At 32.9% G+C, this 13,266-nt stretch overlaps 2 protein-coding genes and 1 long non-coding RNA gene across 5 annotated transcripts; 2 read left to right on the forward strand and 1 right to left on the reverse strand.

Moving 5' to 3' along the window:
• On the forward strand, positions 1 to 1,545 carry LOC107472274 (uncharacterized). The gene is made up of 2 exons (XR_001588733.3): positions 1 to 143; positions 1,013 to 1,545. It is a non-coding gene; the product is annotated as an uncharacterized LOC107472274 (long non-coding RNA).
• A 2,811-nt stretch (positions 1,546 to 4,356) lies between these two features.
• LOC107472272 (uncharacterized) lies at positions 4,357 to 6,745 on the forward strand. Its single transcript, XM_052263169.1, has 4 exons — positions 4,357 to 4,389; positions 4,771 to 5,145; positions 5,222 to 6,268; positions 6,366 to 6,745. The coding sequence occupies exons 1-4, from the start codon at positions 4,357 to 4,359 to the stop codon at positions 6,612 to 6,614; spliced, it is 1,704 nt and encodes a 567-aa protein (XP_052119129.1). The 3' UTR covers positions 6,615 to 6,745.
• Positions 6,746 to 8,609: 1,864 nt separating this feature from the next.
• On the reverse strand, positions 8,610 to 12,027 carry LOC107472270 (pentatricopeptide repeat-containing protein At5g21222-like). Of its 3 annotated transcripts, none has more exons than XM_016091804.3 (4): positions 11,948 to 12,027; positions 11,333 to 11,418; positions 9,918 to 10,829; positions 8,610 to 9,830 (listed from the first exon to the last, which is right to left on the reverse strand). In XM_016091804.3, the coding sequence occupies exons 2-4, from the start codon at positions 11,393 to 11,395 to the stop codon at positions 9,006 to 9,008; spliced, it is 1,800 nt and encodes a 599-aa protein (XP_015947290.1). In that variant the 5' UTR covers positions 11,396 to 11,418; positions 11,948 to 12,027; the 3' UTR covers positions 8,610 to 9,005. The 3 variants fall into 3 exon arrangements, with proteins under 3 accessions (XP_015947290.1, XP_020990091.1, XP_015947291.1); XM_021134432.2 differs by lacking the exon at positions 11,948 to 12,027 and adding an exon at positions 11,774 to 11,894; XM_016091805.3 differs by lacking the exons at positions 11,333 to 11,418; positions 11,948 to 12,027 and having other exon boundaries at positions 9,918 to 10,865.
• Positions 12,028 to 13,266: the final 1,239 nt, after the last annotated feature.

Here is a 13,266-nt window from a genome sequence, read left to right on the forward strand (position 1 = left end):
TCGTGAACCCTAGCCCTCTGAAGCCAAGGGAGAGGAACCCCGTACCCAGTACCCTAGCCCTCCGTCGTCGCCGCGGTTCCCAGGTCGTCAGCGCCGCCGCCGTCCCCAGGTCCTCTTCGTCTTCGCTGGCCTCTCGAACCCAGGTGAGTGGTTCCTTGTCTTCATCTTCTCTGAACTTCTTCTTCAATTTTTGTTTCATATTTCTTCAATTCTTCTTGGGTCTTGGCTTGAAGTTTGGTTCTTCAATTCTTCTTCTTCGTTATTCGGTCTGCATTCTGCATTCTCTATCACATTGAAATTAAGCTTTGGATTCTCTTATTTCGTTTTAATTTTACCGCACTCAACATGTTTGATGAAATGCTTTAACCATATTTCTGATTGGTTTTATAATTTCTAGCTTTTATAATTTCTCTCCGTCAAGGTTAGTGGTCTGAACTCATGAAATTTCAAATTATACTCAAATATGCAATTTCTGAAATTTGGGATTTGTGAATCTGAACTCTGAAGTTAGTGATTGATTTCTGATATATTACTGATTCTGTTCTAATATGTGCTTTTGTTACTGATTTGTTACTGATTCTGAAATTAAGTAATGGATTTGTTTCTGAATTTGAGTAATGGTATTGTTATTGATTCTGTTCTATGATCTTATGGATGATTATTGGATTTCTAGCCGTTCTGTTACTGTTTCTAATTTGGATTATGATTTATTGATTTTAGTTATGGATGAAAGTGTTAGTCAAACAGCAGTTGCTGATAATGCCTGTTTGAGTAATAATTCGTCTGCCAATCCTCCTAATTCAAATGATTCTGCTAATCCTAATCCATCTAGTTCGAATAATAGTCAGTCACAAGGTTCTAATTTTTGTTGTTGAATGCCCTGTTTGTTGCTGAATGATAATTTTTGTTGCTATTGCTGTTGGTAATGGTGTTTTTCAAGAAATGCAAAGATATTGATTCATAGAGGTCCCATATTAACTTTGTTTTCTTTGTTGAGGGAAACCAAAAGCAGCACATACTTCAAAATGGAAGCTGGCATAGATATGTTCGTTATGCCTCCCGAGAAGGATGAGGCAGAGGAAGAACCTGTACCGTACAAAGTCTTCTCAAATACCACGGTGGGGGAGGTGCGCTACATGATTTCGCAACTACGTGGAATTCCGGAAGAGCTTATGCGGCCGATGTTGAAGGATGGTCAGGACAACTTTCTACTGATACCAGAAGACGGTCATCCACTGTATCATCATGCCAATTCGGGGCATAAGCTGTACTTCTATTTCCCTAACGACCCACCAGGGCATGAGGGTGAGGGTGAGGGTGAGGGTGAGGGTGAGGAGGGTGATCACCATTGAAGCTCGTTAATTAGTATTTTACACATCTTTTTTTTATTTTGAAGCTCTTACCGAATATTCAGATTAACGGTAAAAAAAATCAGAATTTATCTTATATGGCTATGACTGATGTTACCATTACACAAGTCACTTTATTATGTATCATGACAATTTGCACAAAAAGAATTATTCCATTTTAAAGTTATTATTTGAAGTATTAAAGATAACAAAAAATTGTTACGTCAAAAATTAATTACATTATGTATTTTTAGATATACTAATTTACATATTTTTTTAATTAACTAATGAACCATTAAATAATCAAATCTGTAAAAGACGAGTAAATTAAACTTACTTATAATAAGATAATAAACTTTTAATAATATATCGTCACTTTATAGTTCGGTCTTTATTGTGCATTATGAGTCATAATTCGATTTTATTTACTTTCATTCTAAGTTTGTAATTTATTGTGCATTATGAGTCATAATTCGATTTTATTTACTTTCATTCTAAGTTTGTAACGGACCAATTTCAAGACATGTACACAAAAAATAAATTCTATTTTATGTTTAATATTTTATAATATTTATAATAATAAATATTTATGCACACTGACTCAGTAATTTGAGTTTATCCTAAACTATTTAGAATTTTGTTTTCCTAGGATTTGGCCTTGATTGTGAAAGATTGCATGTTAATATATTTTGAAAAAAAAAAGAAGTGTACATGTTTTTTAAAAAATATACCCACTATATATTAGAGATAATAAATAAATTAATAAGCTCTTAGATTTTTATTTTTTTAATTTTACAAAAAAAAGCAATTAACTTAATTAACATATTAATTTGATAGAGAATTAAACTTTTTTAATTAATAAAAAATATAATACTCTTTACTTAATAAAAAATATTTAAAGATAAATCGAATTTGAAACTACTCTTAGTTAGAAGTTAAGATAAAGTTACATTTAAAATCTGTTTGAAAAGCTTCAAAAATATTTTTTTGAGCTTTTGACTTATGAAAAATAATAGTATTAATGTATGGTGTAATTTTTAAATTGTAACTTTCTAAAAATTATTTAAGTGAAATGACTTTTCTCATAATAAAAAATTATTTATCATATATTTTTTTTTTAAAATGAACACTTTTAAAACTAAAAACTAAATATAAAATAACTTATTTATAAACTATTTTTAATATAAATATTTATTGTTTAAATTATTTTTTTAAAAAAAACTTAATTAAACCGTTTATTCAAATTGGACCATATTCTACTTATAGCTATGGGCTTATTATTAGTGCAAATTTAATTAGTTTAATGCTGGTCACCCCAAAAAAAGAGATTAGTTTAATGCTTAGACTTCAAGGAATATGGCATTATAATAAATATAGGAATTAGTAGCAAATTCAAGGGTCACCCGACTTTGTATTAAGCAAGAAAGTTAATTACATCATATAAAATTCACTCATTCTTCAAATTCCTTTTTTCACATGCATGCCTTCCTTTTTTTATTATTAAATTAAGGAGCATTTTAACCATATTTTAAATTGTGAAATTTTAAATTAAATTAATGGTGTATATATTCTTAGATAGATATCCCTAATTAATTACTTTTGGTTTTCTGGGATTGCTTATTAATTACGTTTATCATATATAACCAAATATGCCATCATAAGGGATCAAAGTCTTATTATATAAATAACAATAGTATTAGAGACACAGTCATATGATGCTGATCTAAATATCCAGCAGACATCATGGAATAGGTTATACAATGTTTACATATCCACTGACATAACAAAAAAAATGCAAATTTTTTTCAGCTTCTTAACCTGTGTTTTGCATGCCAGCAGCAATACCCTTCATTGTCAAGATAAGTGTGTCCTCCAAACCAGGAGCATACTCACTTTTTGGGTTGAGGATTCCATGAATTCCTTTGACAAATGTGGCCTTAACTTGACATGGTAGTCGGGGTCGCGGATTCTCTTCAACGTGTAGGCTTGTAATGAGTCGCGTAGACGAAGCCTTTGCTTCAAGTAGGGGTCACCTTCAAGAAGATCCCTGTGCCCATCAACATAGGAAATTCATCATGCTACAGAGAAAGCTTAGCTACAGAGCACAATTTGAGTTATTGATTCTTGCTCAACATTATTATGTAGCACCCTCTATATAGCAAGAGTCCATAGTTCTTGTAATAAAAGCTCCCAACTTAAAAATGAAACAATAAGAAAAAGCATAGCAGACACAATGAAAAGTTTACTTGTGAGATTTTGTCCATGTAACTGATATATGACGCAGCCCGCTGGAACCAATTTCAGTGTCTGACAACACTAGACTTCTCAAGAGAGTGAGGCCTGAATGAACAAATAACTGTTAATATAAAGTTAATCCAAAGCTACATTTGGTAAACACCAGAAATTTAATAGTAAACCTGTCAAATTGGCAAGCCCTTCATCGCCTATTTAAATGCCAGACTTAGCCTCTTCAAGGTTTTAAGACGTACAGGAAATTGTAAGCAGACTGTTAAACCATGAATTCATATTTTCATCATTAGAGCTACAAGTACAAACTTGGCAGTTTGGTCATTAGAAAACAGAATCAGTCTTACTAGAGAGGTTCTCAAATTCTTCATCAGAAAGAAAGACAGCACCTGTTGAGATTTAAAGATTCCAGGGCTGCTAAGGCTGTAGCAGAAACAAAAATATAATTGAATGTCAGTAAAATTCAGAATTGTCTTTGCACCTTTAGTACCACTTGTGAGTGCATGCTAGACCTGTGAACCCTTAATTTCTCACATAAACTTGACACAAGTTCATTCATAAGCCATAACAAGATGACTTCAAAGAGAATCGAAAATTACTGTATAATATTAAGAAAAATAAATAAGCGAGACGTTGAAAAACAAAATGAGAGGAGGATTTGTTTGTGTCTTTATTGTTGTTGTTATAAAAGACTCGTGTGCCAAGAACGTTTTTCAGTTGGGTCGAACTGGTGTTATCATTTTTTAAATTGTGCCAAGAAATGGACCATGAGAATTGGGCTTCGACTAAAAAGGTTATGGACGTGATCTATTAGAAGTTTAGAACTTTTACAATGAATCATTGATAACCGTTTTTTTTTTCGTAAAAAAAGCTTTTTTTAAATGTAAATTATTTTTGGTGACTTTCAAACTGTAACTTATCAAGCAGTATGGTGAATCTAAGAAAAAATAATCTTCTCTTCGTTATTCTTATGAACATTACTTCAAGATTACAAAAATAATCTTTATGAATCCGATCATTATCACTTTAGAGAGAGTTTTCCTTAGGAAAAAAGGACAAATAGGTCATTGACATTTTGATTCGCAGACATTTAGATTCGGGAGAATTTGAAAATATATTTAAATTTTTGACTTTTTTTAAATTTGGACTTATCGATTCTTCATGTTCATTTAAGTCCTTGACTTTTTCAAAATCTGGACTTATCGATCCCTCACGACAGCGCAGCGCCATCCAATTGGAGAAGGCCGCTGTTGTCTTCAACCTCGGAGCCATCTACAGCCAGATTGCTGCTTCTTGCGACCGTACCACCGCCCTTGGCCGTCACCTTGCAATGGAAGCCTTCAAAGTTGCCGCCAATTTCTTCCTCCAACTCTGGCAGGTTTTTGCCAAGAACGTGGTCGCCACCCTCGATTTGACTCTCGTCTTCGCGGAGTTTCTGCACCTCCTCTTTTCCGCTCAGGCTTCCGAGCTCGAATTACGGGAAGAACTGAACAACAACGACGCCAGTTACGCTCTCCAACAACACCGATGTGCCCTATCGTTTATATCGGTCAGTCTTCACTCTTGATTGATTTTACATTTATTCTTCATTCTAATGATGATGAATTGATGATGATGATGTTTAGGTTTATAAGCTTTATCGTAGAGCATATGCACTGATACCTACTGATTCGGCTGCACGGAAACATGTCCGCTCTTTTGACCCAACCTGGGTAACTCATCTTTACCAGAAGGTGACATTCTTTCAGGCAGAGGCTCGTCAGAGGCAATCATCCATCCTACCCGAATCCGAGCGACCTGGAGTATACTCAAAGGTCGAATCTTGTGCTCTTGATCATGATGCAGAATGTGTCCCTGAGATATTAGTTAGAAGGATTTGCTGCGGGTCCTCGTCTGTACGCAAGCTGCTACACGAAGAACGAAAACAAAGGTACATTGACCTCAACCTCTCGGAGTACAATCCTTTCAAGATGATGAAGTATGGAAAGCTGGTGGCTTACCCATGGGACATGCCTCCTCCTTATCCAACAGATTCGGCAATCCTCTCATCTTCCTTGTCTTCTTTGTCATCAGATATTCTTGCATTCATTCCTTTGAAGAAGAGTGAGCCCTTGAATCTCTATGAGTCCCTGCGCAGTTACTTTGTCCTCAAATACTCTGAGAGTGTGGCAGAGAGAGTAGATGGCCTTCTGGAAATGCTACACAAATTGCGCAATCAGATGCTGCGTGATGACCTTTCGCCACCCCTTCGCCGTGACTGCCTCATGCGTTATTACAAATGCCTTTGCATGATTGAGCCTGTCTTCCCTATGAATGCCTCACCCAACCCGCCTATCTTTGTTTGGTACAATGCCATCAACCCTCAACAGCACTCTTCTCAGCATAACATCCATTTGGAGAAGGCCTCTGTTCTCTTCAACCTGGGAGCCCTCTGCACCCACATTGCTATCTCCTGCGATCTCACCACCATCCAAGGCCGTCGCCTTGCCATGGACGCCTTAAATGATGCTTCACATTGGTTCTATCAACTGTCCGTGTTTGAGTCTCTTAAGGCATCTGGCACCATTGACTTGTCAGAACACTACATCCATATGATAAAACTTCAGTTTCACGACTTGGAATCGAAGTTTCGTGTCCCCCAACCTGATGAACCATCATTATCTGGATATCCTGTATGTATGATCTTCTACCGTTTCAGTTGATCTTTTCTTAGTACAATTGATTGATGTCAATCTTGATTTGTTAAATTGTTTGATTGAGATGATGCAGGCTTCACCTTATGATCCGTCGACATCTGGGCCTCCTTTAGCTTATGATCCGTCGAGTGATGTCACTCAACAATTTGTTTTAGGGTATTCTAATGCTCACTCCCTGCTTCAACGGGTATGTGAAACACCAGCACCATGCTTGGACCTTCTCTCTGAGGTTAGCCCCGTCAAAATTAAAGATGGAAATCTTGTGGCCAATGCCGCAACCTTAGAGGCACCAAATTTGGCATTGGAGAACATGAGCTTGTAGAACATTACCCTAGAGAAAAACTTTATGAATTAACTTATTTACTTTTTTAAATTGGATGGTAGAACTTTGTAGTTTGATGCTAGAACTTTGGTGAATAAATGGTTAGAAAATGGAGAAATACTAACCTATACAACTAAAATAACTTATGAGTTAGATTCAATTATATATAAACATATTTAACATTAAAAGGAAATTTATCTACTTAATAAATCATGTATTAACTTTGTGTTTGTTTTACTTTTTGTTTTATAATATTTTAAATTGAATAATTCATATAGATATAGCAATTTACATTTTATTGAAACAAACTTATTCTATTTAAAATATATTTTAATAATATTTAGAGTCATTTTATCGAACTGAAATTATTTTTAGAGAGTCAAAATATTTTTTTTTCTTTCAAATCATTTTAATTAGTTATGTATTTAAAATCGATTTATCAAACTATGTTTTTTAAATTATATATAAATCAGATTCATATAAAAACAGATTATTAGATCATATGCATTTATTAAAAAAAAAACATAAATGGACAAATATTTCAAATTTGATAAACATAAGTAGAAAATAAATTCGTCAATAAGTTGTAAAACAATTGCCAAAATGTAATTACTTCAGCAATTATACCTGCATAGTAAAGACTCTTTTTTTAAAAGTAATGATTAAAAAATAAAAAAAAAATTACCATCTTTTGAGCAAGATGTTGGATTTTTTTCAATTAGAACTTTAAAAGTGAAATAATAGGAGGATCTGCAAAATGATTTTGTACTTAAAATAATATTTCAGCATTATAACTAATTTTCTTAATAATTAAATTTCAAATTTTAAATTATACTTTGTCTTTTTTTTTAAATATACATTAAAAACTACTCTTGGAATATAAACGGCAATTTAAAAATATTAAACGAGAAAACTATAGGTAACACTAAAATTAGTCACTATAGAGTGCTATTCAACCAAAATAAAAAATAAGATAGAGATACCGTAAAGAGTTGCATCAAAAAGGTTTTAATGAATTTACTTTTGTCGAAGGAGAAGACACCACAGTTGAAGGAGAAGCGACGAAGGAGAAGACGCCAAGTTGAAGGAGAAGCGCGACGCTACAGTCAGTTGATTTTTTTTTTTGGACAAAGACAGTCAATTGATTTGTTGATTTGTGCGTAGTGTGAACTGTGAACTTTGTTCACCAATTAGGGTTTTTCCAAATTTGAATTTGAATCTGTATCTAGATTTAAGTTGGTTATATAGTTTGGATTAAAAAACCAAATTATAAAATTAATGCAATATGATTTGAAATTTTTTTTAAAAAAATTGGTTTCTCTTTTGGTAATTTAAAAATTGGTTTTTTTAAAATAGTTTGGTTTGGGTTTAAAATCTAATATTTGGATTTTTTGTCCAACCCTATCTATGACCCATTGTTCAGATACAAGCATATTATATGTAAAAAAAAATATTTATGAAAAATATATATTAAAGTATAAAATATATTAAAAACATAAAAATTAATATATATTTATATTTATATCCAAAAATATAAAATAATTAATTTATCAACTAACTTTTAATATACTCGTGACATTTTTGTTTGTATAATTAAGTGTATCTAAATCATAGGGTTCACACACCAAACCGTTTCTAATTGTTGTTTAGTGAGTAATGCTTTATAATATTGGCAATTTTTAATTAAGATTCGGATAAACCTGTACATCTAAATCTAATTTTCTCTCTCAAATACAATTTTATCTTATCCATGAGGAGTAGGCGAATTATTTATTTTCTTGTGAAATTCATCAGTGTTGAATTATGTTATGTATTTGTGAACTAAATTCATCATCTTTCATTTTATCGAAAGCTAAAGTTAAAAAATATTGAAATAAATAAATAACTACAATAATCGATTGAAGATTTATAACTAAATAAATATAAACTGGATTGTATGCACGAAGAATAAGTTTGAAACCAAAAAGTGGAAGCCATGGCATGCAAGATTGATAGTGATCTGTTCTGAATAATGTGTTTTCTGAGCTTTCTTTACTAGTATTTTATAGAAGACGAACTTCCCTACATAGCAATGTAAATGAATGATTTCAGTCATCATGCATCTTTGGCAACTGAACATGAATACCTTACACCAGCATTTTGTAAAAACTGCAAGTGTGACTTTCTTTTTCCGCCACGGATGATATTTACAAGGTAGAAATTCAAGTGCAGTTAATTTCATGTGAAGTTGATAGATGAAAGTTGTAATATGAGTTGATAGATTTGACTAAATTGTCATCTAACAGCTCTCAGCTATCAATTTTACATAAAGTTAACTGCACCTGAATTTCCATCTATTTACAATTACTTGGACAGAACTAATCAGCATGTTGCACTGTCACAGAAGCAGGCTTAACATTGTATTGGCACTGCCTTGCAACAATCAAGGAGGGGCCTATAAATGTTGTTTTGAGTTTCATGCTTACTTATAATAAGTGGCTGAAGCCGATATGAACTTGTTCGAACGAAAACAATGCAAGTGGTAGCCTTCTGGGAAATGACAGAAGCATTGACTATCATTTTGCTTCTTATGTTGCCATTCTGCAGTGGATTAGAGTGGGAATCACTCAGTTGCTCTTTATCATAAATCCTATCCAAGCTTTGAATCGGTATCTTGTTGACTTCAAGATTCCCTTCTGAAGCATTTAGAATTCTCTTGGCTTCCTTGGAAAAACCAATGGCTCGCCAAGCATCAGCAACCAGTTGCATAGTGGTGGTTTCTGGGGCAACACCCCTGCTTTCCATGGTAACAAGTAACTCTTCTGCTTTCCAAGGTTGTTTTGCTTCTCCATATCCCCATATTAAAGTCTCATAAGTTTTCAAGTTTGCCGGAGTTCCGGCTTCATGCATTCTGTCATAGAGTTTAACAGCACGGTCCATTCTTCCTGCAGCACACCATCCACTGATGATGGTAGTGAAGATCACAACATTTGGATGGACACCATATTTTCTCATGGAGGCCAGAAGAGCCTCAGCTTTTCGTGGCTGTCCGGCGCGCACATAACCTTTTGCAAGGATGCTGTATGCATGAATATCAGGCTCTATCCCAGCCTTCACCATGTCTTCGAATATCTCCTCGCAGTTTTTCATAAGACCTGCTGTGCTCCATCCATTCATGATGGTACTAAATGTCACCACATCTGGTTTTATCCCAAATTCTTCCATCAATGTTAGTGCCTGCCCAATTTTCAATTTTTATTATAGAGGGGAATGCTTAAAAGGAAAATGTTGATCTCATAAAAAGCATGAGATATGAGAACTCACCTCATCTACCCCATTTGTGTCTGTAATGTCTAAATATCCTTTGATTAGAGAGTTGAAAATGACGAGATTCGGCTGAACTCCAAGCTCCTTCATTCTGTAAAGAAACCTTAAGGCCTCTGTCATATTGCCTTCTTTACAATAACCGCTTATTATGATACCACAAGTTCGTTCATTAGGCCTCACTCTATTGTACTTCATTTTCAATATCAATCTTTCTGCCTTTTCTGTCTCACCATTCTGAGCATAAGCCCTTGCGAACGTGTTGAAGGTGACAACATCAGGCTGCAGGCCCGACGCTACCATCTTGTACATAACATTCCATGCCTCTTCAAGATTCTTCTTGGTGCACCAGGCTTGGATGAGAATATTATAAGTTCTCTCGTTAGCTTTTACATTTTCATCCTGGCCCATCATCTCTAGCAATTTCATAGATTCGGAAGGCCTTCCGGCAACTCCAAATCCTTTAATGAGGGTATTATAAGTACTAGTTGTAGGTTTACATCCATACTCCTTCATCTTTTGAAAGATTTTCATGGCTTCATCAACCTTGCCAGAATCGGAAAAGGCATTGATCATAGCATTGAGAAGTATTGAATCAGGCTTCATTCCATTCTCTACAACTTTAGAAAGAAGCAAATTAATGGATTTGAAACGCTTCTGGCGGGTGAGGGCAGCCACAAGAGCCGTGTATGTTATAAGAGTTGGCCTATGTCCTTGTTCTGTTAAACTATTGAAGATGGACTGAGCTTCCTGTGGCTTCCCTCTTCCAATCAAAGTATGCATCAGTTTGGTTCTTGAATAAACTGTTTGACAACTGTTGTCCCGTGTGCAGATAAGGCAACGAGATTGATCACAGGTCTCTTCTCGAGCAGAGCTTAACTTTCTTTGGTTATTCTTGTATTGCTGCAGTTCCTGTTTCACCATTGAGCCCATCAGACAATAAGTTTGAGTTACTAAGTATAACTGTAATATACTAATATTCTGGGTAACTTTGCAAATAAAACATGGATGTTTCTAATCACATAATCATTCGAGAATGAATAACTAGTGATTTGAGATTATTGTGTGGAGAAATTGTTGCAAGAAACAAAAAGAAAGAAAGAAAGAAAGAAGATGATGCTCAACACTTATATATACAAGCATTACCTCTGCCTTGGCTAGCAAGACTAACAGCACTAACTAACTAAACAGAATATTAACTACCCTGATTCTGATTCTGTATGCATAATTACATTCATATCCTTTTCTTCTTTGTTATTATACTTCACAGAAATGAAGATCAGTATTGCCGTCTAAATGCTCGACATGATGGGAATAGTTAGGGAAATCATAGTCACAGTCACAGGTTAAAGTAAATATAACTGAGTAAGAGCATAATGAAATTGCCATAAAGTAGAGCAGTGAAGAATATATACCATGAGTGGTAAATCTTTAAGACCTTCATTGCTCATAAGGGCTTCCTTTTGGGTGCTGTCCATGATTCTACCCTTGGCAGCTTCTCCTGAAAGTTTTCAGCAGCATGAGTGTTAGCTAGAGCAATGCTACATGGTCAGTAAATATTATCATTTTTGGCGAGCACTTAGCCAACAATAATTTGCATCCATATTTACAGAAGTTTTGCACACAAGAAGCATTTATATTTACTAGAATTTTGTAAACATGAATCAATACAATTTACACTCATATTTTTTCAAAATTTGCACACATGAATTAGTAAAATGACAATTTAGTGTTTGTGCTTATCAAATAATGGCAAAAAATACTAAAAATTGCTGGCTTCAAGAGTTTCTCTTGTTAGCTATTAGTGATCAACAAACCCTAAACATGTCAACCTAAGTGATAATGATAATTTAAACCTTTCATGGTCGAATCACCTATCCAAAGTGAAATTTTGGATCCAAAACTAAAGGTTAAAAATAGCCATCAACAAAACTCAAAAGATAACTATAATGGTAATTTATACTACATAGTCAATGCAAGATGATGTTATGGTTTTGGAGGCAGAGAAGTTGAAATAGAGGAAGGGGTACCTCCGTAGAACAGTTGAGGAGCTTGTGGGAGGAGTTGTGACAGTTAGAGAGTATAATAATGTTATGAATGTAGAAAAAGTAAATAGCAATTGGAGTTTAGTGCCTTAGTGGCTTCGTGTGTGTGTGTGACACACTGGAGATTCTTATCCACACATATTTTATCTTTTAATATATATAAGACTGAATTGAAAGAATTATAGAGTGCCACGTGTCAGTCTCTCAATCGTGTTACAAGCTTAGGGTCTAAATAGATTTGGTGTTCATTTGTGTAATTATTATATATTTTTAATTAAATTAGGGTCTAAATTTAAATTATTCAAGTAAAATTTTCATTATTCTAAAATAGTATGTTGCATGTGATTTTAGTTATTTTATTTTTAAGAAAAAATATATTTTTTATCTCTGAAATTTGTTGAAAATTTTTAAAAATTCTAAAAAATTTTATTTTATTTTAATTTTGTTCTTAAAGTTTTTTATTTGTATCGAATATATTCTTGACAATTAAATTTTTAAAAATTTTATGATCAAATTAGTAATAATGCATGACAATTATGTATAAATTGTTCATGTTAAAGATTGTTCTTATGATGAAATTGTTGTTAATTGGTCCTAATTTTTTTTAAAATTAGTCGCCAAAAATATATTTGATACAAATAAAAAACTCTTAGGATAAAATTAAAATAAAATAAAATTTAAAGATATTTTTTAAAATTTTTAACAAATTTCAAAAATAAAAAATATACTATATCATATTTTTAATATAAGATTTAATATTTAAAATAAAATATTATTATATTTGAATTATTTATATTACTGTTTGAATTGTTAAATTAGTAGACAGAACAATTACTTTGGTATATTTAAATTTAAGCATATTTACTTTGGATTTCGATAAATTTTTTATATAAATCATTTTCAATGGGAATTTTAAAATCAAATAAAAATAACTAAATTATAATTTAAAATTAAATGCCGAAAATTTTGCATAATGGTGATTTGTTTTGGTTCATGGATGCTTACCCTATTTTCATATTTTATTAAGTACTTATATGTATACAGGGAGATTCAAACTCGCAACCTCTTAAATGAATATGAGAAGATTATATTATTTGAGCTATAACTCATTTCATAAATTAATTTATGTCTTTAACCAAAGAAAAATTATTGTATAGTATTAGAGTGCACAATAATATTAAGCAACACTTTAAGTGATAGTAATAATATTCTCAATTAAAGTATATCATAATCATTGTGGATATAAAATAATTATTTGAAGTGAAATCATAGTAAATTATTTTGCTCAAAATGATGATGTATAT

This window comes from Arachis duranensis, chromosome 6 (genome assembly GCF_000817695.3).
Source record: "Arachis duranensis cultivar V14167 chromosome 6, aradu.V14167.gnm2.J7QH, whole genome shotgun sequence".
NCBI classification, from domain to species: domain Eukaryota; kingdom Viridiplantae; phylum Streptophyta; class Magnoliopsida; order Fabales; family Fabaceae; genus Arachis; species Arachis duranensis.

What these genes read in the sequence shown, in the direction of transcription:
- LOC107472272 (XM_052263169.1), top strand. Translation starts at nt 4,357, where the DNA reads ATGGACCATGAGAATTGGGCTTCGACTAAAAAG. An exon ending in ATTGGGCTTCGACTAAAAAG is followed by an intron (nt 4,390 to 4,770) that starts GTTATGGACGTG and finishes TGTTCATTTAAG; the next exon opens with TCCTTGACTTTTTCAAAATC. An exon ending in CATCATTATCTGGATATCCT is followed by an intron (nt 6,269 to 6,365) that starts GTATGTATGATC and finishes GAGATGATGCAG; the next exon opens with GCTTCACCTTATGATCCGTC.
- LOC107472270 (XM_021134432.2), bottom strand. An exon ending in TTAAAGATTTACCACTCATG is followed by an intron (nt 10,830 to 11,332) that starts GTATATATTCTT and finishes ATGGTGAAACAG; the next exon opens with GAACTGCAGCAATACAAGAA. An exon ending in ACACAAATGGGGTAGATGAG is followed by an intron (nt 9,831 to 9,917) that starts GTGAGTTCTCAT and finishes AAAATTGGGCAG; the next exon opens with GCACTAACATTGATGGAAGA.